Source organism: Takifugu rubripes, chromosome 3 (genome assembly GCF_901000725.2).
Source record: "Takifugu rubripes chromosome 3, fTakRub1.2, whole genome shotgun sequence".
NCBI classification, from domain to species: domain Eukaryota; kingdom Metazoa; phylum Chordata; class Actinopteri; order Tetraodontiformes; family Tetraodontidae; genus Takifugu; species Takifugu rubripes.
The window spans coordinates 10,084,982-10,111,105 of record NC_042287.1 but is presented as its reverse complement, the minus strand read 5'-3'; the positions used below and the strand labels follow the sequence as shown (position 1 = coordinate 10,111,105).

The 26,124-nt window shown below is 44.6% G+C and overlaps 1 protein-coding gene across 5 annotated transcripts; it reads right to left on the bottom strand.

Annotated features, from left to right (window-relative positions):
- Window positions 1-25: 25 nt before the first annotated feature.
- fmnl3 (formin-like 3) lies at window positions 26-26,118 on the bottom strand. Of its 5 annotated transcripts, none has more exons than XM_011621876.2 (26): window positions 25,599-26,118; window positions 15,047-15,130; window positions 14,853-14,933; window positions 14,703-14,779; window positions 12,813-12,896; window positions 12,316-12,462; window positions 11,254-11,362; window positions 11,051-11,127; window positions 10,540-10,633; window positions 9,460-9,534; window positions 9,249-9,359; window positions 9,021-9,170; window positions 8,369-8,470; window positions 7,828-8,185; window positions 7,463-7,555; window positions 7,219-7,343; window positions 6,939-7,141; window positions 6,562-6,865; window positions 6,396-6,476; window positions 6,178-6,307; window positions 5,909-6,069; window positions 5,650-5,751; window positions 4,702-4,794; window positions 4,492-4,615; window positions 3,700-3,821; window positions 26-1,482 (listed from the first exon to the last, which is right to left on the bottom strand). In XM_011621876.2, exons 1-25 carry the CDS (start codon window positions 25,710-25,712, stop codon window positions 3,730-3,732), a joined length of 3,171 nt encoding a protein of 1,056 aa, XP_011620178.1. In that variant the 5' UTR covers window positions 25,713-26,118; the 3' UTR covers window positions 26-1,482; window positions 3,700-3,729. The 5 variants fall into 5 exon arrangements, with proteins under 5 accessions (XP_011620178.1, XP_011620179.1, XP_011620180.1 ...); XM_011621877.2 differs by having other exon boundaries at window positions 3,709-3,821; window positions 25,599-25,712; XM_011621878.2 differs by lacking the exon at window positions 3,700-3,821 and adding an exon at window positions 2,670-2,713 and having other exon boundaries at window positions 25,599-25,712.
- Between the last annotated feature and the right edge of the window lie 6 nt (window positions 26,119-26,124).

Sequence of the window (26,124 nt, the reverse complement as noted above, 5' to 3'; positions counted from 1 at the left end):
TGATTCAGTTTTGGAATTGATTTAGTTTTTTGTTTGTAGGGTTTTATTTCAACAAAGCAAGAGCACAAGAATGTAACCCAAATAGGTCACAGAGCCTTTGAAGCCCCCATGTTGGTGTAAAACCTTGGTAACATTTGAGGTACTTCCTTATCTCCAATGATTCTGCCCACAACATATTCCATACTTGTCTGTTTTATTAGAAACTCACTTTTCAATAACATCTTGGATAATTTTCTTTTAAAAAACAAGTAAATTTCTGTACACGGATTCTCACTTAATAGTGTCTTCATTATAAACCCAGTTAGTGTAATTCACTCCCTTTTTTTTTTGCCAACGCAAGTCTCAAAATTTGATAACAATATTAGAACAGCCGAGATTAAAAAAGCCTCGAACGGACATCCTTCATTCATCCCCAGCTGGTTTCCTGGGCCCTTTTACAGCAGTCCATGTGGAATCTTCTTCATTTGTCACTTTCCCAACAAAAGAAAAGTGTCGTCAAATTCATAAAACATTCGTTTTTAAGAGCTACTCTGGAAAATAGGAAGCTTTAAGACATTGATGTGCTCAAAGAGTAAAAAACCCTCATTCCTCTTTCCTTTAAAGCTACAATTTCCACCTGCTGTCTACAGTTTTCGGTAAGGATAATGTTATCATAGAAGCCAATAGAAAATACAATCTTTGACAAGTGAGAGATGTAAAATAAGCTAATTATGGCTGACTTAAGACAAATAACACTGTTCACACACACAAAAAAGGCACTTTTGGAACAGAACATAAGACATTCAAGACATTTTTGGTTTGACTAGCTTGTCTAAAATAACCACTTGGATCCATGGGCTTCTATACTGCATGCAGATGAGACATAAACAGACATCAAAATTATGACTGGATTGCGTGTGCTTGAACGTGGAGCACATTTATAAAACAGTCCCCATACTGCTCGTTATATTATCAAAGCTTCTTGGTTATTTGGAGCAAAGATTTGCAAGTGTCTTCAAGGCAAACGAGCCAGCAGCAGTGTTGAAACCTTCCCTCATCTAAACCCTCTACGACTGCATCCTCTGAGAAAATAAACAGGCCTGGGAATAGCACCCACAGGCATCCGCGCCTTTAGCAACCTTTCCTCTTGCGTCATGGTCCACCAGCTTTCCGTCGGCCTCACCTGTGACCCACCGGTCAAGGAGAGTCTTGCATGTGAGCTCTATTGTGCTTCTGTAAATGATTCCTGCCCCCTTAAAGTGGCTGTAAAAGGCCTCCATAAATAAATAAATTACCCAGCTACAACACGGGGGGTGTCTCTGTCCCATCCCCCCTTTCAGTCTGTGAGATCTGCACCCTCGGGGTCGAGACGTGCCGCCGGGACACAGCGAGGAAAGTTATAGCGGGTAGGGGAGATTTTAAGTGACGAATAAGTGGTTTAGGGTCTCTTCCAACCGCTCCGCATCAAAGCGTCAGCTCGCAGGAAAGGCTGGTTTCGGAGATCTGTGAGTAGGTGAGAGAGGGGTGAGGGACAAGGAGGGGGACACACATGTTAGAGGACCCAGAGGTCAAAAGGGCAACAAAATATACTTCCTCCATTACATTTGCAGTATTGATTTAAAAGGAAATCCACTCAGTTACCAGTTTTATTTTGTCATCCACTAAAACCAAATAGTGACTCTGGCGGATACAATTTCTAAACTTTAAAAACGCACAGAGCAATGGCGATGCACATTTATGTACATTTTCCACCCTTTCCTAACTGAAACGCATTTGTTTGTTTGACTTAAAGACACTTTTGTGATACGTTTTTACCCATAATGCAGCACACTTCTTTCTGCCCTTTTCTGACACCACACCATGATGTTACGGGTCTGTAATTATTTCAATAAAAACTAACCGACAAAAATGTCTCTTTTTTTTTTACATGCAACATCTAATAAACTGGCAAATGAGTGCATGTCGTGCTACAGTGGGTGGTAATTAAATACATAAACATTGCAATTAAACTGTAAAGTGACCAAAGAACAACGCAGACTTCACACTGAAACAGATTCCCACAACCTTGAATTTAAACTGAGAGCAGAGACACAATTCAGGCAAATTCAAGGCTTTGGGAAGGTTGTTATGGCAACACAGTAACACCAATAACGGAGCAGTTGTTATTTCCACAACAGTACAGTGGCCAACAAGCTCTTCTCTTCACTCTCTGTGTGTGCGCACGGAAGTGCGTGAGCATGTGTGCTCGTATGTGTGTCTTGCTGACTTTCTAGAGCCTGTTGACCAAACAGCTGTTGAGCACACTGCAGATGACAGAGACAAAACATGGCCGACATTGACAAGTGAGAAGTAAACATCATGCAACATGTAACAGGGAGTGATGATGACGATGATGATGATGATGATGATGATGATGATGATGATGATCTCGGGGCAACAAATATGATAAAACTGAAAAATTCTGATGCTTCCTCTCAGTGAACGCTGTGGTATGTAGCATTAGCAAAGTTAGCTCACCACACTAACCTGTTCAAGTTCTGGTCCTGGCTACAGTTTTGTAACAGGAATATTTGGTTTGTGTTTAGGTTTTGCATATGAAGCTCTAGCTGAAGCAGATGACGTTAACTGGAGCAGCACACAGCAGCTGGCGGGCCAAGCGAGCCGCGTTGCAGCCGGGCTACCTTCCTTACCCTCTCTTAGGAGTGGAAAATACTGTCAATACTCTTCTTTTCAGCTGGAGGAGGTAGAACAAACAGTGGTGGTCGAGGAAAGAAGAGTGACATGTTAGTCTGAAACCAACACCCCAAAATAAGTTAGTGTCATGGAAGATGCATCCGATGAAAAACAGTAGATAAGCCAAACCTCTTTATGTTAGGAAAGGTATACAGTCTTGGCTGACCATGATTATTATGGTGTAGACAATTTAGGTTAAAATGAGAAAAAGAACATTTCAATGCGTTTGTAATTCAAAACCACATTGAAATTTAGGATTTTCTTTAAGTTAAAGTTGCAAATATTCTCCAGTATTATACATATTATATTATACATATTATACATATTATACATTTTTAACGAGGAGAAAATGAAATAGCTCCAGTGAGCTACAACTGCCAATGAATCCAAACAGGATGAATTCAAAGGCTCAGGGACCGTCTATGTATTATGATATCACAATGAAGACAACTCATAAAAATGCACAATGTATTTGTAAAGCAATTTTATGACATTTGCCAACAAAGAAGTAACTTTTTGTAGCAAAGTCCACACATTGGCTCCTGCTTATTTGTAGGGTTGCAATTTGCAGACGGTCCCTGGCTGCAAAATGTTATTCTTTTGAATTTTTATTTTCAGAAAATACTTAAATCTGTAATTTATACTTTTCACTATAAATTTGTGAATTTATAATGTTGAAGAATATGCAACGTTAAATCTTAACAGCTTTTTCTCACAATATTGCCTCTAAACACCAACATGGGTACCGGTATATCAGAATATTGCTAAATATTCTTATGTTTTCCAAAAAGATGTGTGCCAGGCAAAGAGGTTTGGCTGACTCCTATTGCCACAAGCCCGATAGGAGTCTTCTGAACACAAACAACCAGTGACGGCCCAGTTAGTTCACAGTAGTAATAATGGTGGGGTACGGTGCAGGTTGGGGCGGGTGATAGGGAGCATGCTGCATGCACGGTGGTGGGGGTTCAGGAGGAGTAAGAGAGACACCTGGACAACCTGGACGTTAGGGGGGAGGGGCTAGCAGTTGGCGTCGTCGCAGAGGTTGGCTTCACAGAAGAACCGTGAGCCGCGTTTAGCAGTGCGGGCTGTGAAGGGCACGCTCTTCAGTACTAGGGGAGGAGGGGGAGGGAGAGAAAACATGTCACACCTGAGACACTGTTTGGCTTTGCAAAGGAAGCAGGGAGGGATCAAACATCTGGATACTCTGATACATATATACCACAAATCTAAGTGTGGAAATGTATGTAAACTGCACTAATGTAAAATATTCAAGTTCTATGCTGATGATACTCGTACATTCTAGATAAATTCCAAGTTGTGACTGAGAGGTAAGTCTGTTCAGGATGTTGTTACACACTCTGACTGTAGTAATAAAGCTATATTAATGGCACTTTATGTTTAGGTCATTTGACAACTAATTTAGCATCAGTTAGCAGATGAGCTAGCCTGTGCCAGTGCATACTTTCACATAGTGAACGCCAGTCCTGTAAATAAAAGTGATACACTCTGAATTTGATGTGCTCTTGGACTCAGCAGAGACTCTGCATCTTGTGGCTCAGCAGCTTCGGTACTTTTGATGACCAAACAGCATTCAGTGGGAAAACTAGTGACTGCTGCGCCACTACGTGCTGTCTTCCAGATGTGGTGGCGTCTGCACCACATAACACAGGGTGCACTTTAACAGAGCCGAAGTGCGGACCACCACGGCCATCTGCCATTTGCTGCGGCCTGAGCCGCCTCTCGTAGCCGCCCGGGGGCTTCCGCTGCTGTCTGCCCCACCTGTGATGATGTCCTCGATGGTGCCATCTTTCCCCTCATACACGGGTCGGTGGTCTTTTGCCTGCCTCTTGCGCAGCTCTGCGATCAGCTCATGCTGCTGTTGCCTCTTCTTCTGGGCCTGGACCTGCACACGTGCAGATGGGTTTTCATACTGTTTTTTGAGCATGTTTCTTTTATCAGCACGGGTCAGTTTGAGTGCGTAAAGGGCACCTTGGGGTCCTGTTGTTTCGCCTCCTCTGCCAACAACTTCTCCCTCATGGCCTGCTCCTGCTTTTTCCTTAGTTCATTTTCTTCCACTGCATCCTGTTGACCAGAGGAACAAAAAGTGACCTTTCTGCAACAAGAAAAGGATCCTCAAACAGACCAAGGAGGACCCATTTGTGTGGTTTCTTTAGCAATGAAGTTAGAGGATTCGTTTGCTCTTTTAAAGGCTCGGTAAGGCTTCAATAAAAGCAGAGTGAACGCTGAGCAACCTTTCTAAAGCCTGTTGGTTGGTGCACCCATCGGAACAGTGGTGATTCAGTTGTTAAATTTAATCTCAGGTCAGTTCTCTCTATAGTGTCAATTTTAAGTCACTTGTTACCATGCAGTTAGGTTGGATTTGGAAATGAAACCTTCACTTTTAGGAGTGATTTGGTTTTTTTATGTGTGTGGGTTTAAGCTTTAGTTTCTAAATATGATCCTGAATATGAACTCTTGATATTCTTCCCCAGGTTTTGACCCTTTGTGCATCACCAGAAGTCCATTTTTCTAAACGTCCGGCAGTTCCTTCAAGTCAGGGGTAAACAGACAGACACACATTTACACAGAAGACCGTGTTGCACGTTTCCTTAGATCCCAGATCCCATAAATCCAGACAGAGAACAATCTCAGGAAGTGTGTGTTATGTGGTGGAAGCAGGGCGGGGCTGTCCGGGGATGGAGGAGGGAGGGAGATGCAGAGGGAACGGGGGCACCAGTCTAAACACGGCAGTTCTGGTGTCAGACCCAGCTGGTCTTTCCTGTTTTTCTGGCCATGGATTATATGCCAAGCCCTGCGGAATAGATACAGCCAGAGCCGTGCCGCGTTCTTCCCCAGGAGGCTCTATAACTGATACAGGAGATGGAGCTGCACCCTGGTGGCACAGAGGCAAACTAGCACCCATTATGGGGCCCTCACCTTGTAGGCCTTGAGGAAGCGCACGAAGACAGGGAAGAACACCGAGGGTGGAGCTGTCTTGGCACTCTCCCCGAAGTAGTTGACCACATTGTTGAATGCTTCCTAAAATAGGGAAGGAGGACAGTGCCAGGGTGGAAGCCATGTATGTAAACACTGTTGAGTCATGAGTGGTTGTGAGCTGGACCACCAGATCACTTTAATCTCTATTTTTATACTGATTTTTCCCCCCTATGAGGTTAGGAGGAGGGTGTTGCAGTACCTCTGCTGTCTTGGCGTCCCTCTGCACCTTGTCCAGCTGTGTGTCACTGGCCTGGAGGAACCCTTTCAGGACTGAGTGGTCATGCAGGCTGCACTCTCTCCGGATCAGATCCATGCCTTTGCCCAACTCTCGAACATCCAGTAAGACGTTTTCCAGAGACACTTTTGACAGGAAATATGTTTAACATGCTAATTTTATCCAGTTTAAAAAATCTTGATGAAGGATCAGAGGCTCCTGAGGAGATGTCGGTACTGAAATAAAAGTCTCACCGGCTGCAGCTTTATCCACAAAGTGAAGTTCATTGTAGAAGTTGGCCAGTTCGGGGTACTTCTCTTTCACGATGAGTGCAATGTAGTGGAGCAATGTCATCTTCCTGTCTGTCGACTTTGTGTCCAGCAGCTTTTCAGCAGATAGAGATTTGGTTACCTTCATGTCCACAAACTTGAGGGATACAGTGAGCAACAGAATGCTAACTCAGAGTCCTCACCAGGTCAAGACTTTGTAATTTAAAGCCATAAACGCAGCCCCTCTTGCTGCTGTTCATGTAGTTTCCTAAAGCTAGGATTATCTGTGAGAAAGCAAGCAGGAAACACGTGAAAATACTCAACCCACCCCAACTTCTGCTAGCATATAATCAAATGAATGGTTCTAACCTCAAGCATTCTTTTCAACTTCGGCGAGGATTTCACCGAGGCGGAGGCAGCGATGATGGCGTTGAGCTGCGGCGTGAGCATGGCCACGTTGTCCGAAAAGTTGCCAATGAAGGTAATGATGTTCATTCTCTGCGTGAGCCTCTCGATCTTGCTGAACAGCAGCATGAAGCGGTCCTCCTCTGCCAGCTGGTCCAGTGGGCGCCTCTCGCGCTCATACTGTCGCAGTGCCTTGACTTCCATCTCCGTAGGCAGGAACCGCATGAGGCACTCCACAAAGTCCACAGGCAAGGTCTTGAGGTCAAACCTGAACACAAACACATTTTGTGTGGTGAACCGCACCAGGTTAAATTTGCCTCAACACCAAACCCAGCATGTACTTCTCTATCGCCTTGCAGATCTCTTCTGACGTCTTGTTAGCCTTTCGTAGCGTGATGGCTAGATTCTTGGAGCGATTGGCGTCCAGAATGGTCACTTTGTTGACAGCTTTCTGGGCCACTTTGCTCTTTGTGCAGGAGAGATCCATGATCGGACCCTGGGCCCTGGTCTTAAACAGCTCTTCAAACCTCTCCAGCTCCAGCTCCTGTGCACATTTGCCCATACAATTACTTTTTCACACATTCACGCTCTTCTTTATCCAGGTTTATCTGCTCGACTCACCTCCAGCACTCGCTCATCATCAATTTCATTGAAGACTGTGCCATTGATCTGATTGGGCTTCAGGGCAGTCCAGTTAAACACGGGCAGCCGGAACTTGGTTTTGATGGGCTTCTTGATTCTGATCGCTGTAGGGGAAAATCGAAAAAAGGAACAAAAAACATCTTTTTCTGTTCTTTATCCACAGAAATGAAATGCAGAGATGATGAATCGTGCAAGTGTTGAATCGTGTCCTATCAGCTTTTACCTGAGAGACCCACACTCAGGATCACTGAAGGCGAAGCATCTGGTAGCGGTGGAGCGAGAGGAGGTGGTGGTGGAGGAGCTGGAATATTTGGACCTGTAAATAAGACAGAGAAGTTCTTTTTGGAATTCTTAATATATGACTTTCATCTATCCTAAATTTTAACCTTACAATTTATATATATTGTAATACTATATAACTATGTTTGGACTGTGTTTTCCTAAATCTATTGATATTCTACTTCCTGCTCAAGTTGATATGGGTTCTGCTGTAACACACACACACACACATACACACACACACACACACACACACACACACACACACAAACAAACATAAGGTAAAATGGAGGAGTCATGCTCTCTTACTTGATGCAGAGGGCAGAGGAGGAGGAGGTGGGGGTGGTGGTGGAGGAGGTGGAGGGGCTTCGCTGGCTGGGGGTAAACTGGTGTCTGGTCCTCCCGGCACTGTTAGCCCAACTGTTGAACCCAGAGACAACTGCCCAATCTCGCCCTGCAGGATCACACCGCCATTGCTGCTGCCGCCGACGACGCACGGCTCGATGGCGATGTCTCCATCGGGCTTCTTGTGCAGACGGATGGTGCCTTGCTGTTCCAGCTCCAGCAGCCGCCTCTCAATGTTAAAGTGCCTCTGGAAGGCGGCGTCCTTCTCCTTGATGACTTTGCGCAGGGTGTTGACCTGTGAGCTGGTTGACTCGTAGGTTTCCTAAGCGGCCACCAGAGGGGAGTAACAAGTCATAACTATTCACACATAACAAACATCCTGTTTCCTGATGACCTCATTTGCAAACGCAGTAATTTTGCTGGTGCATCTGAAAGCAGTCTCTGCTACGCAGGCACTAAGGCATCACGAAACCCTCCTCAGCAACATCGACAGCTGCAAGCTCACCCGTATGACTTGCAGCTCCTTGTCTTTGTGGAGGAGCAGCTTCTCCAGATCAGCGACTTTCATCATTGTCTCATTCTCAACCTCCAGCAGCTTCTCGGTCACCTGAGTGAGAAGACAAACAGCGGGGAAAGATGGAGAGTTCAAGAATCAATACACTGCCTCCCTCTCCCTCCCCGATGATGCGCATCATCAGTAAGAAATTTGAGTGTCGTGCTTCTGCAGGACGATGCTTCGGAGCATGACACGGCATTTTGTTTTGTTTCTGAACAGATTACAAATGCCGCATAGGAATTCTTCACCCTCAACCTCCCCCATCATTCCTGACCCCTGAGAGGAGAGTTTGTTATGAAATTCCTCCAGTGATGTCAGGGGCTGCCTACAACCTTTTCCATGTGAAGGAGGTCTTTTGCAGAGCACCGTGGGATGCAGAGGCAGGGTGCCAATACGAGAACAATATTAAGATTGTTCCACGCGCAGTACTTTCCATCGCTCTGCACCCCGTCATTATCCTGAACCGCTCGTGAAATACAAACACTTGCTGAATTTCTAATCATCACATTGAAACAGTTGTGCTTAGCACATGTATGGGGAACCACAACACTCTCATAAACTGGTCCCAGGGACAGACAAAAAGCCTCGGTGGTGCACTTACGTGGGACAGGTGATCCTCCAGTTCCTCCACCTTTTCCAGGGCTGCGTTCTTTGTCTCTGCATCTTCCAGCAGACCTCCCACGTCAAACACGTTGTCCAGGTAAGCCTGGATCTGCACCGAAAGCTTGTCGCTCTCCGTGTGTTTGGATTTCTGACATGTGGAGCAGCGATCAGCGTTAAAGACGCGTTATCACAGACAGGCACATGTGTAACAGATTCATCGCTTCACCTCCAGGTAATCATCCAGGCCCAGTTTGGTGAACTCGAACTGCAGATGAACTCTGAAGTTCATATCTTCCACTGAGTGGACCACAATGTTGATGAATTGCATGCAAGCAACCTGGAGCAGGAAACAGAGACGAAACAAGAGCAAATTGACCAGCCTGCACACGTCAGGTGAAGACACAAACCACGTGACGACGACGTGAAGCCCGTCTCACCATGAAGTCAATGTTTCCCTCCTCGCTGCGAAAGTAATCCATCAGCCTCTCAAAACGATGTTTCTCTTTACACACCTGGAATACAAACACACGGGAGAAGCTCACTTACAGTTACCTGTACCTAGTTCATTCATTTTCCTTAAACGTGGTAACCCATAGGGTTTACTGTCGCTTGTCTTCCCACAGGACCAAATATCATGTGTCTTTGCCAGTTGCTGCACTGGCTTTTGACTTAATCTCCCTAAACTCCTCTGTGTGGCTACTGCATCGTTTTCCTCCATATCAGAAATCACAGCCTGATATTCTGCAGTGAGAAAGCATTCCAGGCTCACAAAAAGAATTCACTGTGAAGGTTTTTGCTGCATGCAAACACAAACAGATTTGTCCATCTGCAACAACAATCTTTTCTTATTTCCATGGGAAGAAAATCACCATAAATGAAGACGTGGGGCAGAGTTTTATTTGGGCCAGTTTCCACACAGAAATAGCGCGTAGGCGTTGAAGTTTTTCTTGTCTCACTGCTGATTACTTATGCAGCTGCGGTTAAAAAAAAAAAAAAAAAAAGTTGGCCAGTGACAATTCTAAGGCCTGTCACCTTTTGATATTGCCTCATTTTCAGGACTACAAAAATACCTCCTTGTTTTGACTACTGGGTTGATCAGCTCTGTCTGGCTAGGCCTTTTTTTCCCTTGGTGCACAGTACTTGTCTTGTTCCGGTGTTTAGATGACTATGCAGCCAACAAAAAAAAAAAAAAAAAGGCTAAGCAAGCCTTTATGGTCCACTGGCTCCCATCACAGGGCTGATCCTAATGATTGTTCAAGGTTGGCTCAGATCTGGGGTCTTAATGAGACAAATGACCTTAGACAGACCACTGGAGAGCTTTTCTTACACCCACACTATGCATGAAAACTTCCAGAGCAGCTCAGCTTTCATCGCACTATAACTTTTATTCATACCACTGATGTGGAAAATTGTGGACAGTCACTAGGGATTTTTTTGGCATATTCATCCTGGCAATGTTGTCAATGATGGATTTTTAGACAAATGGTTCAAATGCTTTTCAGAAGTCACTTTGGCACCTCTTTGAAGTTGTCGAATGCCGAGAGGATGATCTCGTGACCTCCTCGAACTAGACAGACGGCGGCCAGCAGCTCAAGGACCAACGCCTTTGTCCTGCAAACACAAGAGACTCAAGTTCAGAGTACCTAGATGAACATAGCTGAAAACACGCAACTGATGAAAGGTAAAAGTGGTGGAACGCAAACTTTAACCAGAAGTGATGTCAAAATCCTAATTAGGCAGGAGTTAAAAACATATAATCCATAATTAGAGTCAAAGCTAAGTAGTCCTTTACAACTTTGTTTGCCGTCCTAGCTTCATTATGAAGTGATCAGCCCCTGTGGTTTACCACTAATCTTCCTTTAGTAAACATTCCTTGAACAGCCTGCATGTGCACCTCTGATCTCTGACTTCAGAGAGATGCTGAGCCTCATAAAGAAATAGAGCCCTATCGAGTGAACTGGCTGCAGGGTTTCCCCCATTGTCTGCCCCAGCCCTGCCTCCCTGGGGAACGAGGGCCTCAGTTCTCACCTTGAGTTCTTATTGTTCAGGCTGAGAGCGATTTCATTGACTGCGTGTGCATGAGACATCACCATGTTGAAGCCATACTGCGTGAAAAAGAGCAAGACAGAACAGGATGTGGTCAGTAAACACCTTAGCGCATGCAAATACACACACACATCTCGTGCCAGAGTGTGTGCACGCCTCCAATCTTCGACTGCCATCACCAGTACCTGGTAGTTCATGATCGCTCTCAAGCACATGATGCAAACATGCACGTCATCTTTTTGGCTCACGAGGCGGGAGTTCTTGATGGTTCTGCTGCTGGAGACTGAGCCGTAGCTGCAACAGGCAGAAATCAGACTTTTTAAAAAGCATGTTTTGTTTTTAACCGTAGCTTCTCTCATGTATTTCAAATGAGCCCTTGTTCATTGATTCATCTTTCAACTGTGACAGAGCCAGAGAGGAAATTACACAGGAGGAAGGATGACAAGAAAAAATAAATGTTTGAGGTCACAGATGCATTGTGGGAGAGGCTCGGTTTCCTTTCTGCTGTGGTTGAAACACATACTGCTATGTGACGGTTCTGCACATTCACTTTAATACAGTTTAGAACTTTCCTACCCAGTATCTCATGATCCAGGATTTATGAAACAGATACAAACACGTGTACTACAAATTATGAACATACCTTATCTAAAATAATGACATAGTAGTCGCAGTAGTTATAAAAAGGAGAGAATGTTTCATAACAATATTTCAAATGCAGAAAAGGGAAAATATTTTTTAATTATTATTCTTATTTAGAAAGCCACATATTTCCTAGCCCCTCTATTTGCGAAGATCAGAATGGCATTATACAGTTAATAGTTACATAGCTTTGTTACATTTTTATCATTCTATAACATCCTGTCCACTATTATGTAATGTAAATTTATTTTCAGTATGAATTTGAATTTCATCCTTTGGTAAATATAACCCTCTGTGTTTACTCCCATTAGGCACCACAAGTCATCATCACATGCATGCATGGAAGTAAAAACGCATCCTAAAAATGCTGCAGCTCACAGCTGCAGCTCGCTGATGATGGACACACACCTGCACAGAAAATGAAGGACCATTGAAAGAGCAACATGGTGCAAAAGGTCAGAGAATTTGGAGCAGAGATGTAAACCTGGACACCCATAGACCTTTAGTCATTCAGGCCATTTAGGCATGCACGCTAATACACATGAGCGAAGCAAGGCGGTACGAGGGACAGGTCAGAGCAGGGAAGCCAGCTTTGCCCTACGTACCGGAGGACAGACTGGCGGGCAGAGCGCACCAGCGTGTTGTAGAACGGCTGGCTTGTCGGGCGGTGCAGATCCTCTATGGACCTGCTCCAAGATTTAGACTTGTCCAAGAAGTCCTCCTCCCCATTCTCCGAGCCCTCAAAACCAAACCTGCACCAGACAGACAGGCAGACAGACAGGCAGACAGAGAGGCGGGGGGATGGGGGGGTTAGGTCAGCGAGGCAGCTTGGGAGAGAGCCAGGCGTTTATCACTAAAGCTGTCATCAAGCTGCATAATAAAGCTCAGCTGCACCACACAGCATTCGTCCAGAAACACACTTCATTCAGATACAGCAGGGCATACAAACACCAGAGCGCAGTTTACACCTCTTTTAGATGCACAAGCATTTCTGGTTCCCCAGCTCCATGGGACACATGTCAACTCAGCAGCTGGATCTGCAGCCCAACCCCGTTACTTTTGAAAACACCAGTGATTAACGAGTGTGTGCAGAGGTACTCACATGACAGCACACTGGGCAAAGGAGAGGTACTCCACTAGGATGTCAAGACCTCTGTTCTCATCATTAAGGAACTCCCTGACCCAGCTGTAAATCATAGAGAGGTTAACAGGACGTCAAATTAAAACAACACACCCACATCATTCAGAGCTGCATTTTATCAAGAGAAGTAAAGTTTTAGGATTCCTTTTTTGGCTAGATGACATACTAAGAGATAAACAGGATGTATTAAACTTAAATATTGACAATAAGGTCTTCAAATGATTTGGAATAATCAAATCTAATGATGACACAAAGTGGCCTTTAATTTTGCACATGTATAAATGAACAATGTACAGCTATTGGCAAAGTTAGCAAATGTGTAAATACTGTGTTATAGTTAAACTAGAGGTCTGACTTGTAAACACAATAGCAGCAAAGCATTCCATGCTTTCAAATAAGGGAAACTAGCTCATAATGAACAAATATGGCCACATTTAAAGAACTTCTAAAAATACATACAAATTATTAAAAGCATTTCAATGAACTACTGTTGTACATATGGTGGCCCAAATTGTCATAAATATGTAAAAGAAAACCCCAACCCAAGTTGGAATTGGAGTGATTTATTCTTTGTGGCAGTTCTGGGGTCTGTAAGAGGGTCTCCCCTTCCCTGACTGTAAAAACTTGGCAGCAATAACACGGAAAGTTAAGCTAAAGCAGGCTTCAGATTTCCTCCCCATTTAAAATCTGTGTTTTCGGAGAGAAACAAGTCCAAACAAAGGAATTCCCACTGCCACGACAGGAGGAATGTGGAGAGCACATGAAGGAGAGGGGCTCCGATCGACCCCCCGATGATGATTTAATCTGCCTCCCCTGCGGACCTCCTTCACCGCCTCTGTTCTGGGCTCAATCAGGCGGGGGACGGTGTTGGGGTAAAAGGCTCTTAAAATAGCCCCACAGTTCTGGCTAGGATAGGCAGCAGTAGCCGCAGACAGGAAAGCCTGAGTGTGTGTGTGTGTGTGGGGAGGGGGGGGGTGAGGAAGAGAGAGGAAAGCAAACAAAGCTGGAGCTTTTGGTGCAGGAGGGGAGGACGGGGAGGCAGGCTTGATCATCGGTTTCCTGTCCACCTTCCTCCCCCCTTACTGCCGCTGACCCCTCTCTACTTCCTCTCTCTCTCTCTGTCTCCCCTCCTCTCTTGGAGCTACTATTTCAGATTTTCTTGGCAATCTCGGGAACAGTTTCAGAAGACTCAGACTCCGACAATAAACCTGCATCTGTTACACTAAATCCCCCCCCCCCCCCAAAAAAGCTTCTGAAAATAGCAGCCTTTTTAAAACTGCTCCCCAGTATGTCTGGGAAATACATCAAAACTGACATTATTGATGACGCCGAATGGAATATGACTTATACTTGGAAGTCAGTGAATGCTCTGGAAAATTTAAAAAAAGGCATTTTTACAGACACAAGTAGTTACTGCAGCACATTCTTTATGTCTAAGAATACTTCTGTGCATCTATGTGATGTGGAATTATACAGCAGAGCATTGACAAGACATTCACCTGAGCCTGTACAGTGTTAAAACCAATTTGTTGTCAATTAAGATAGAATTTATGGTGAAATAATTGTTTTTCTAGGTAGAATGTGGGGGTTTTATGCTGTTTACTGGGTTCACCCAGGCTTCCTGTCCCTGGCATATACAACAAAGCTTCCTACGCTATGTGGGAGTGGTTGAGGCAACACAATGGCTACCATCTGGGCATGATGAGGACCAGAGTTGCAGAGCTGGGCAAGTTAGAACAATGAGGGATAGCTGGGCACCAGAACAGGCTCCGGGTCCCTGCCCAACACGCTTCATGCAACACGAACTACATTATTTAATTTGCAGGGCAAATGGTAGAGAGGGTTGATTACCCAATGTGATTTGTCCTCAGAGAGATCTCCAGCTCCCTCAGAACTTTTGTAGACTCTTGAACCCTTCTGCGAAACTTCTGCAAGAGAAAGCTTTGGTGTAAGTTTAGCACGGTGTAAAGGCTGCGTTTTGACAGCTGTACAGTTGTTCACCTTGCGGGTGACTCGCGGGTCTAAGTATCCTCGTAGCTTCTGGATGTAGGTGTGAGGAGGATTCTTGACCTGGAACCTCTCCTAATGATGTCCAACAGAACAAAAGTTGTCATTTTGTGATGCTGAATGGGTTTTGCTGAATGAATAGGAGGGCAGATGGGTGTGCATTAATGATAACTACAGTATGAGTGCACCTGGTCACAGATCAGGTCCCACTTCTTCTCGTTGTCGTACTGTCTGAGGAGCCGGGCTTTGTCTGGAGGCAGGTTCATCGAATTCTGAAAAATATCATATAAAAAATGGTGTCATTTGCAGCCAGATATTTCCTAATTTTCTTTTTGTTTGACCAGTTGAGGAAACTGCGGCGGAGTCTCTGGCGCCAACAGCACAGCACAACTAAAACTTTGGGGACCTAAAGAGTGACCTCACTTCCTGTGTTGACTGTCAGCATCCTGTCAAAAGAGGTGATACACATTTCCTCTGCGCTCCCAAGTCTCGTTACTGCTTGGCCATCCCTTAAAACATTTTGCTATCAAAGTGCGGCTCAATTACTCGACCTGCCATCTAATCCACCCATGAAACTGGTGAACGCCACATGGGGCGACCCGAGGCAGGTTTACTGCAGTTCAAATTAAACCCTAAATGCTCTAATTTCTGCTTGCAGACCAGCCCACTCATGTGTTTTCCACTAATTTCACAAACTAAAACAAGTGTTTGGGCTAAATGCTTTGATGGCTAGACAAAGAGATTATCAACAGGCTGACAGGGACATCTTAAATATGAGGAAATGCCACAATATAATGGAAATCCAAAGCCACTGAAAGTGGTCGCCTCAGCCTTTTTCTTTGAAGGGAAGTGACATGAGGGATTGTTTGCAGCGGGAACCCCCATTTACGCTCGCATCAACAGAAAGCCATGAGCCTGGCCACAAACTGCCTGCCAGCTTGACTTTTAACCCGCAGCTATAACTCAGCCTCTGGTCTAAAACATGAACACCCTGTTAACCCATCCCTGGCCACATTCAGTGTTCTGGCTGAGGTTGGAGGTGGAAAAATAACATATGGCGACCTGTGGAGGTGGAATATCACATGAGAGCATGTGAACGCAACTTTTCCACATTTGGAGCACATTGCTCACACCATCAGCACATGGTGAATAATGGTGCAGGAGGAAGATGGAGGGCAGAGGTATGGAAACATTTCCTTGACGCATCTAACATGCACATTCTTGTAATGACAAACTCAAGGGCGCACTAAAAACACATATGTTGTAACCAAAATAAGCTTGTGATATGAGCAAATAGGCCATTTAAAGAGAAGCAGCAGCAGCACATGTGAGGCCTTTGACATAACCTGTGCCATAAATCCCACACAGGAGAGAAAGGAGAGGCAACATGCACGCCAGATGTCCAGAATTACAGGAGGAATGCGCTGCGTTTATAGTACTGGTATATAATAGTATAGTTTCTCTCGCTGGTGTGACCCTCAAGCTGCTGAACAACCTACCACCGTCTCTGCTCAGAAAAATGACTGTTTGTGAGTTAAGATAATCCCCAACAGTCTGATGCAGATTGAGTATCATCCTTGGTTTTAACAAGAAATGGATGCCGGAAAATTTTTAAATGAATCAAAAATGACATAGAATTTGTTGGTCGTTAGACCTAAAAGACCTAAAACCAACAAATTAACAAATTAAATGTGCCATTGATAAACCAGGAATTGCAGTAATTTACTGTACTCAATGAAGAAAATAGTGAGCATTTTTGTCTTTAATTCATCCTGGATAAAAATTCCACAAGCTTAATGTTGGTGTAAACACCTTGAGGGGATAGAAATACTAACCTCAGACATCTATCCCAGCATCTGTGCTTGGCTAAAGTCTGCTGCCTTTGTTTGCTTGGGAAGTCATGCATATTAAAGTTGATCTGTGGGGCAAATAGCAAGGTCTTCTTTGTGGAAATTCAATTTTGAACTGCTGGAGAGCGCACTGCTCAGACGTGCTTGATGTTTATCAGTGTGGCACTTTAAAAATGCCCCTAGCCCCCCATTAATGCTTTCAAAAAAGACAAAAGAGATCAATTATGAGTAGAAAAAAACAAAAGTGGTGTAGCTCATTAATCTGTGAATGCCACCACAACTGCACATGCAGAATGCTGTCGCAGGAGCGTTTCAGCCCTTTGTCTGTTAGGAGCCTGAGGTCATGCAAACAAACACAGGTGTGACTGTGTGTTGATGCGCTCATCGCATCAGGCACAGAAAATGACCGTTCGGAACGACAGAGTGAGAAGAAAAGCCAAGTTGGGTGAGATTTGGGTGACTGAGGCCAGCAAACCTGATTTAGCTCATTTCATTTCACTTTCTCCCACAGCGATACCATCTCGCGCTTCCTGTGTTTACGAATGAAGAAGGCCGGGCTGTGGACTCACAGGCCCATTTTTGGAGGAAAACATCAGTGAAATGCCAAAAATGTTTGCTGCTTACAATGTGTTGCCATGATGCCCACGCCTGCTGTCGTCCGGCTTGACTCAGACTGACAGGAAAAAAGAAGATTGTCTATGGAGCTGTGTTCTGATTCTACTCAATTATTATCGTTTTGACATTTACACTAAACTTTTTCCTCAATTGTGACGCGCAGGGTCAGTACGTGTCCCATGTTGCTATGAGGAGCAGCCGAACCAGATGAACTGGTTCTATTATTTCAATATAGGTCTGCAACCCAGAGCGAAGGACAGAAAAACTGCAGATAAACCTCAGAAACCGATTAAAGGGATATGTAATAGTATAAACAATCCATTTCTGAGAGATGTTTGGGTTTAATACAATGGAAAAAGATAATTTATGCATCCAGCAGAAGAAAGAAATGATAAATTTAGTGAAAGGAGATATACTACACTTACACATACTACTATACTACACACTAGTTATGGAGTTTTACATAAATAAACATCCATTAGGATTCAACAATATCAGGAGCATAATGACTATTCATAGCTTTAAAAATGTAAAGCTAAAGCGGGGCATGTTTAATGAGGTGAAAGCAACTGAGTAAAAAATGTGTCACAGGCTGAAGGAGAACAGAAATATGTACCCTAAGTCCTTTTGCAAAAGCTTACGGCATTTTCTTAAGCCCCAGTGGTTAGAGGAGTGGAGGGGGGTCAGGTTGCAGGTTAAGGAGCCATAGAGAGTCCAGGAGGTCCGGCATGGATTCAGCTGAGCGCTCAGGTCATGCACAGACTCCTACAACAGGGGAGGAGGGGGTCGCTGCACCAAAACATCAGCGGCAACGTAAAAACTCCCCCCAAACCTGGAACAGCATCCTAATCCCTCTGACCTACAGTGAGGGGTGAGATCATGTCTTCCATCTCCGGGCAGAGGCTCCCAGAGGGACAAATGGAAGGGAGCGATATGATGTTCCCTCCCCACTGTCACAGCTTCACACGTCGGGTGGTGATAAAACACACGCACGCGTAACTCAGCTAACAGATGTTACACAGTGGCACTTTTTCCACATTTGTGTTAAAAACTGTAGCGTGTTGGATTCAATCTGCTTCACACACCAGCTGATTCGTGCAATTCGGTGTGTCCCAGACTGAAACAGTCTCACTGGTTCTGTGCACGCCAAGCGGAGTTTGACTATTTTTACGCTATTTTGTTCTGTTTTCAGAGGCCAGACGAGTTGTCATCAGCTCAGAGGGAAATGCGTGGGCGGCTGTAGAACTCTGAGCGTCGGTGTCGAGGTCCAGACGAGCCCTCTTCAGCAGCGTCTGCTGGCTTGGGTGCGGTCCAGGAAGCAGGGTCCTACAGCTGTCCCACCAACACAGTCACAGACTCACAAAAGCGTATTCAGAGAAATGGTTGAACTGGGAAGAAAGAGGCCGAGCACTGATCCCAATCAGAATGTCAGGAAAGAAATGGGCCAAGAAAATACCAGAGATGTGGCCCTGAACAATGAATCGGACCGGACAGACAAGCTGTCACACTGGAAATACCAATAATGACTGCATCAGGTGACCAAACAGATGACCTCATTGAATGACATCATTCATGGTAAACACAGGTGTGACTCACTCTATCAAACCAGTCCAGTCTTCAGTAAAGGTTCATGGAAGGAATGGTGCCATTGTTATCTTCCTGCCACGTGTTGACAAGGATGATATATTTTTTTCGCTACTGACAACATGCAAGGATTTTTACTATTGTATTTCTGCTAAACTTGCCACTTTGGTGTTGATTCAACTTTGAAAATAGTAATTAAGATAGTGCCACTCCTACTGTCTGAACACAAGAACAGAAGCAACGTTCCAAATGTAGACAAAGGGGGAAATTAGGTAATAGTGCGGCAAAAATAAACAAAAAAAACTATATGCAAGATTTGAAAAGTTACCATGCATCTGGATTGTTTAAAAGAATTTTGTTTGACTTGTAAGGCACATGTGTGTATGGAAAGATAGCCTGGGTTTATCTTCATGAGACAATAATGGAATAGGCATCCTTGACCTTTGGCACTATTGTTCGGGTTCTTCCTTTTCCCTGATAACTCAACACAACTGGAGAAAGGATGAAGCTCTTGTTGTCATGGGGACTTCCTGTACTGTTCAGGAAATCAAACAGGCCCATGTCCCACGCACGTTGTTGCACATCCACAGATTCGTGGGTGTGGCCTGTTTTTCCCAGGTGAGCCTGAACGGGAGCGAGCAGAGTGTGAGAAAATACTGCCCCTCTTTCTCCGAGCGGACACACGATCGCCATGCCGCAATTTTGTCAGGAAACCTGAACCAAGCAAATGCAACAAAGCAGCAGTCCTGCACAAAGATGCAGAAAGGCCGAGAGGCCGGCAAAGCAGACGCGTCCAGGTCCCCCGAAGACAGAAACTGGAGGAGGGAGGGACAGGAGTCATAAAGGAGGTGTTTTTCTAACACCCAAAGAGGTCTCGCCCCTGCTGAATGTGGTCCGTACCCAAGAATAAACACACTCCCATTGTTTATTAGGTTATTAGCCTTTCAGGTAAAAACAGCCATTTTACATGCAAACAAACGGCCCCAAAACATTGTTGATGTGTGGAAGTAACCAGGAATGTCCTGAAAACAGAGTAAAATGCCAGATACAAACATAATTACCTTACAGCCGCTTTCATTTTCTCTACAATGAAATATATGTGTATCACAGATGATTCAAAAACACAACGTGTCTGAAAGCATTGAACATCTAACTATGAAACTATGATTTAATCTTATTTTGGTCATCAAAGGGTGCTCAAATGATTTTTGTTCATCCAACAACATAAAAGAATCTTTGTTTGTGATCATAAATGACAGAGAAATGTGGGAAATCCTGACACTCAGCAAGCTGGATGTTTTATTGTTTTCGCTTGGGCAACAAAAGATCAGTTAAGGCTCAAAGCGACTCATTAATCAGCTAATTATGGGAACATTTACCAGAGATGGGAGCCAAATGTTCGCAGTTCGCAGAAACTAACCGCCCACCCCTCCCCATTCACAATGGGAGGTGTTAAATCCACATAGGAGCTTTAACTCAACACAGTTTGGGTTTCAGAGTCTTCTCTTCGTCCCCATCTCGAAGAAGCCGTCTTGCCTCCTCTCTCATGAACTTGTGTCATCCAGTCTGTGACCTCTGAGTCACTCTGGCAAATGTAGAAAAAAGTCCCCCTTCTTACCAACACAGGACAGTGGGTCACAAAAGTCAATAAAAACCCGTTTTCAGTTTCATTTGATCGATGACAAAATGATGAACTAATTGTCAGGAGAGACTCCTTCAGTAAAAACGTCACAAATGACCTCCATGCAGTCCTGAACCTGAAATGTGAACATGTTTACAGGAAGTCCTCGGCTTCCAAAACAGAAGTGACATAAATCCGCTCCAGCATTCCCGACTGTCACATCTCTACGTTGTACTAGAGGCGACGTCAAGGAAATGCGAGCAAACAACACACTTGATGCTGACGCTGGGTTATAAATAAATACTACAATGATTATGAACCTGAGGTGTTTCATTCATCTGTTTTAACATCCTGCTTTTCTCTCGTGGACAAGCGAGGGAAGCCCCAGCCAAATGATGCTACAAATCAGGAATGTCAGGAATTCAGGTACGTGAATGCCTCAAAGATTCATGTTGGTCGGGGCTTTTAAACAGGCTCCCAGGAGAAAATATGAAACTCATCCAAAGAGAGAGAAACTCTGTTAATAAAACAAAGAGGAACAGAAACAACTGTGATTCATAATGTGATTAATTCAAAATTCATATGAAAAGCAGCAGTGTGTCACCAAAATGCCCCTATTTCACATCTTCATTGTTCTCAAGAAACTAAATTCTGACAAATGGCTCAACTCTATTGTCATCTTAGGAAGGTTGGGGAAATAATCACAACAGGGCGATCTGTAAACCACCGCCTCTTTTAAATCGGCGTTACACAAGTGTCGGGGACACAAAAGGCACCAGGGGGATGAAGCCCCCTTTCTAAAACAACACAAACCGACAGAGCCTCCATTGTGCCGAGGAGGAAACTCATTCTCCAAACCTTCAGTCCTGCGCAGCTGCATGAAAACTCCCCCTCGCACAAATCAAAACAAACCCAGATATGAATAGAAATGGGATATAGTTTATTTGCCGAAATAAATAAATACAAACTGGTTTCATGTGGATTCATTTCCCAGTATTTTTCCCAAAAATAGGGCAAAGAAATGTTCTTATTAGTTGTTTAAAAATGTGACACATGCTCCAGATCACTGACTATGCACTGGCGTCGTTTAAAAGTTCAGAAGTTTGGATGAGCCTGAATTAGAAAAGACAAATAAGCTAAAATCTGAACTAAACTATCTTAGTAGAGCACAAAGACTGGTAGCATAAGGAATCACCTCAGCTTATAAAAAGTTACACATGAAAAATATAACCAAGGTAACTGAGTTCTTTACTTTGTATAGAGACACCTTTGTTCCAGTATTTTGTTGATTAAAGCTAACCAGCTGCCACATGGAAGCAGCGATCATTACTATCCAACTTATTTCCAGAATTCCTGGATGAATTTGCGGCTCTTGACTAAATCCTTCTAATGTTTTTAACTTAACCTCTGCTCTCTGAACCAGCCACATCGAGGGAAGCCGGGAGACTCGGCGTCTCACCATAAAGCTGGGGTTAGATCGGGGGAACTGCAGCCCCGGGGTGATAAGAGCCAGGTGGTCAGCCTCGTCCAACCCCCCCTCCTTTCTGCTCTGCTGCTCTAAAACCAAGTTAACTGTCTGTGCCCGACTACCATTAATCCCCTGTTTCCTCAGATGGAGCGGTGGGTGGCTGAGCCAGATGTTCTCTTTTAAAAGGAGAACATTCTCTTGTGACTAAAAGTCGCGCACTCATTTTCCAAAAAGGAAAACAGAAGCCAATAGTGGGACAGGGCGTTGTTAACAAGCAAGGCGCCTTAATAAACTGCAAATGTCAATGGGTAAATAAAAATGATTGAGGGTTTATGTCTGATAAGCACAGCTTGATTCCATTAGTTTCACTTGATTGGCATCAGTCTGACATTACAGCTTTCTTTAGACTTCAGCCGTTCACAGTGATGTCAACCGGGCTCTGGATTCGTGCTGTCAGCATGTACAAATTCACTGCAACTGCAACCTTTTGGCGGCAAACTTCCCAAAATATCCCCCTCCAACGCTTAAAACCTCAAACGAAAACGCTGCGATGGCACGCCACCGATCCAAGAACACGTCACAACGCCGAAGACGTGAGCAGCTTCGATGAATTGCAGAGCCGCGAAGCGGTGAGAATAATCCCATGCTGCTCCTGCAACAACTCTTAAATATCTAGCGCGCTGCATAAAAAAACGCTGGTAAAGTCATTACTACTGAAAAGGGTGGCTGAATGCCAGTTCAAAGAAGAATTTTCCCCTCTCTGAGTCGTCCTGTGGCCTCGGCCCAGACCAGACCGCAGGAATCCAGTGGTAGACTGGTGCTCGGGTACTTGGTTCCAGGCCAGACGTGCACCTTTGAAAAAGTAATGATTCCAAGCATTTTCAGTCTGTTGGACCCTCGGCGAGAGTTGATTCAAGGGATGGGGATGTAAAAGGAGACGTTCTGCTTGGATTTGCAAGTCAAGGGCACAAGAGAACGACAAAACCATTCATTCTGTCTTAATAGCACAACTCAGATTCCTGTTGTCACCCCATTTATTCTCCCTGTTGTGGTTTACAAAGAAAACCAACCACGATTATTAGCAATAATGCAATTTCCTCTGTACGTTGGAAAAAAGGAAATATTTTCCAGCCACCAAACACAGAGCTGAGGCCTTTTCTCCTTGCAGGACAGAGAAGACCCTTCGGTCAATATGCCTCTAGCACACGCTGTCCATACAACTGATCCAGGCATTTTTATTAGCAGACCACATGATGTATTTAAAGCTAACCCATTCTTCCTCTCTTCTCTGCCAGTAGAGCTGTCCTGGTAGAGTCATCAGCTCAGGGATATCACCATGCCGACGTGGGGCTTATGGGAGCATATGATATCATTATGAGCTCCCCGCTGTCATTACAGTGAGCCGTCTGGGAGCTGTGTCTGAGAAGGGGGGGGGGGGGGGGGGGGGCAGACCTGTTCAATTACATCAACATACCATCACTTCGACCTGGTATTCCAGATGTGAGATATTTTTAGTAAGCGTGTTCTTATAGGTTGGATACAGGTATGTAAATACTTTTGATGTGTCTGACCACTAGAGGGGGTGAACAGGGCTGAGGGAAGGCCATTGTCTGATGAAAGCACTAAACTACACACATGTCTTTTCCCTCAAAGCAAAGGAAGTCTGGAGTTACCCGGGTGTGGTCGGAGAACCTGAGGCCTTCTCGACAGCACGTCTGAAATTTTGGGCCTGCTGCGTCTTTCGCAGGAATCATCCACCGGGCGCTGAGCTGACCATAATAACAGGGGTGTGCGTTGCGTGGCTGAGGCAGCCAGCTGCACACTCTGCTGCAGATTCATCTTCGTGGCAAATGTGACGGCTACAAATCACTGCCCATCGAAGATCTCCGAAGCAACAAGTCTGCATGAAAGAGACTCGACTTGAGCTGCCACGCTGGTGCCTGTGGAGCACAATCTGTACGCCAGCACGCAGACGGCTTTATCATGGGCATCAGCCTGTGGCCCTGGCAAGGAATCAATTGTTTAATTCAAGCTGCAGCCCACAAAAGGTTAGGTAATTAGTTGATCAGAGCTTTGCTGTGAAGCTGCTTGAGGTTAAGATCTTAAATGGTTTAAAATCAAGGCCCGGGTGTGGTTCTCCTGAAATCTGAAGCCTGGAGAGCAAAATAACCACCTGTGACACAGGGAAAATAAACAGGAGGCTTATTCTCAAGTTTATCTTTCAGGTTTTTAAGGCATTTTTCTGTGGCACTGGATGACTCAACAAGCTGGAGCTGCTTTATTGGGATTTCTATTTTGGATACACATGGAACACAGAGGAAGCACGAAGCCAAGTCATTTGTGCAAGTCAGACTCCAAAGTTGCTGAACTAAACTCCAAACTAAACATAATTAACAAAGCAGCTGAGTGGAAAGATTCCACTAACCCAAAAGAAGCTGCTGTTTAACCAGGTGTTTAATTTAGATGCCCTCTAAAGAGCCCAAATGTGGATCAAATGTGGGTTATTCTGTTGAAAATAACCATAGTGAAAGCAAATGTGTCACTCTGACAAGAGATATGAGCATTTTTTGGCAAAAAAGGGTAGTTACAGTCAAAGGGTAGTTATTGCCACTGCAGCAGCCTTGACTTTCTGCAGCTTCACACAGTCATCCTGTGTAAGTCCTGTGACATGTGAAAACTTAGTTTTCGCCCCAACTTTGGCCTTCAACCATCAACAAATGGCTCCAACATTACTTAATTCCTTTAAACATAGATCTTTAAATGAATTTCAGGAATACGAGAAAATGTTGAGTTTGTGAAAGTAAATATAAAGAGCCCCCAAAACCCCACGCGCCCTATGTTTATCTTGTATTGGGAGGAAACTGCTGCCGCGCGTAAAACAAACTTACTTTGACTGTATCTGTGAGAAAATGTACTCAATATCATTCATTATCCAGTTTCTGAGAAAAGTGGTGTTTTAGAGGGTGATGACGTAGCTTGATGACGTAGCTTGTCCGTACTGAGTGTGTTTTGTTTTGGGGTTTTTTTAACTTTCGTGCTCGTTAAGACAAAAGCGCGTCGGCAGCTTGATGTTGAGTGAGCGCATGAGGGCGGAAGAAAGAGAGGAAGAGAAAAAGAGCGAGGGAGAGGGAGAGAGAGGCTTCTGCTGTCGGAATTTTGGGGGAATTCAGAAAAAAAAGTTGTCATCTGCAGCGGGGTAACTTTAAATAAACTCATTACCCTGAGGGGCGCGCTGCCAAGAGTGTGCAGTCGAACCCCCCTCCTCTATGAATCTGCCCCACCATGCTGCGCTCGGTTTGCCACTTCAGCCAAAAGCCGAGTTGCTCTGACTTCAGAGGAGACAAAAGAACCGCAGAGGGGGGGTAGAGGGAGAGGGAGGGGGGTCAACATGCAGAGAATGAGGGGCGGAACGGCACAGGTCGGTTCGTTTACAGATCGGTGGATCATAATAGATCACACACCCCGTGTAATCAAATCAATAATCGAACCTAGTTGCGTTTATTTTGGCCAATGCGAAAGTTTCAAAAGGGAACCACAATCCTGCGCAGGACCAAAAAGTTTTTCCTGACATGACAGAAAAAAGGACGTGATCACCAACTTACCAAAACAATGGCAAATTTCTCCTCCAGTTCGGTGGGGTCAGGCATGGGCACCTTCAGGGGCATGATGTGATGTTTCATTTCGGACTGGCCGTCCACGCTTTCTATGTTTCCCATCTTCAACTTTAAGAAAAAAAAAACTTCGCAATCCTCCAACTCTCTTTTTCCTAAATTGGAAAATCCAAACTCCCAAATAATCCAACGATCTGATCAGCGCATGAATCCAGAGAACAATTACGGTTCTGACAGTGCCGAAATGTGGCGTTCGAGTCCGCCAAATGCCATTTACACCTAATCACGCGTTCAGATTTACAGTTTCACTGTAGTCTCCCTTCCAAAAACTTTCAAAAGAAACAATAAAAGTGCGCCTTTTCCCTCTCCCATTGAGTGCCCTCTGAGTTTGCCTGAAAATCCATTACAGCGGATTATACCCAGTGACAGTTAACTCTCAGCTGCGCTCATTCCCGCAGTCGCTAAACTTTCTGGTCTGCGCGATGTTTCCATTCATTATTGTTGTGCGGTCCTGAGT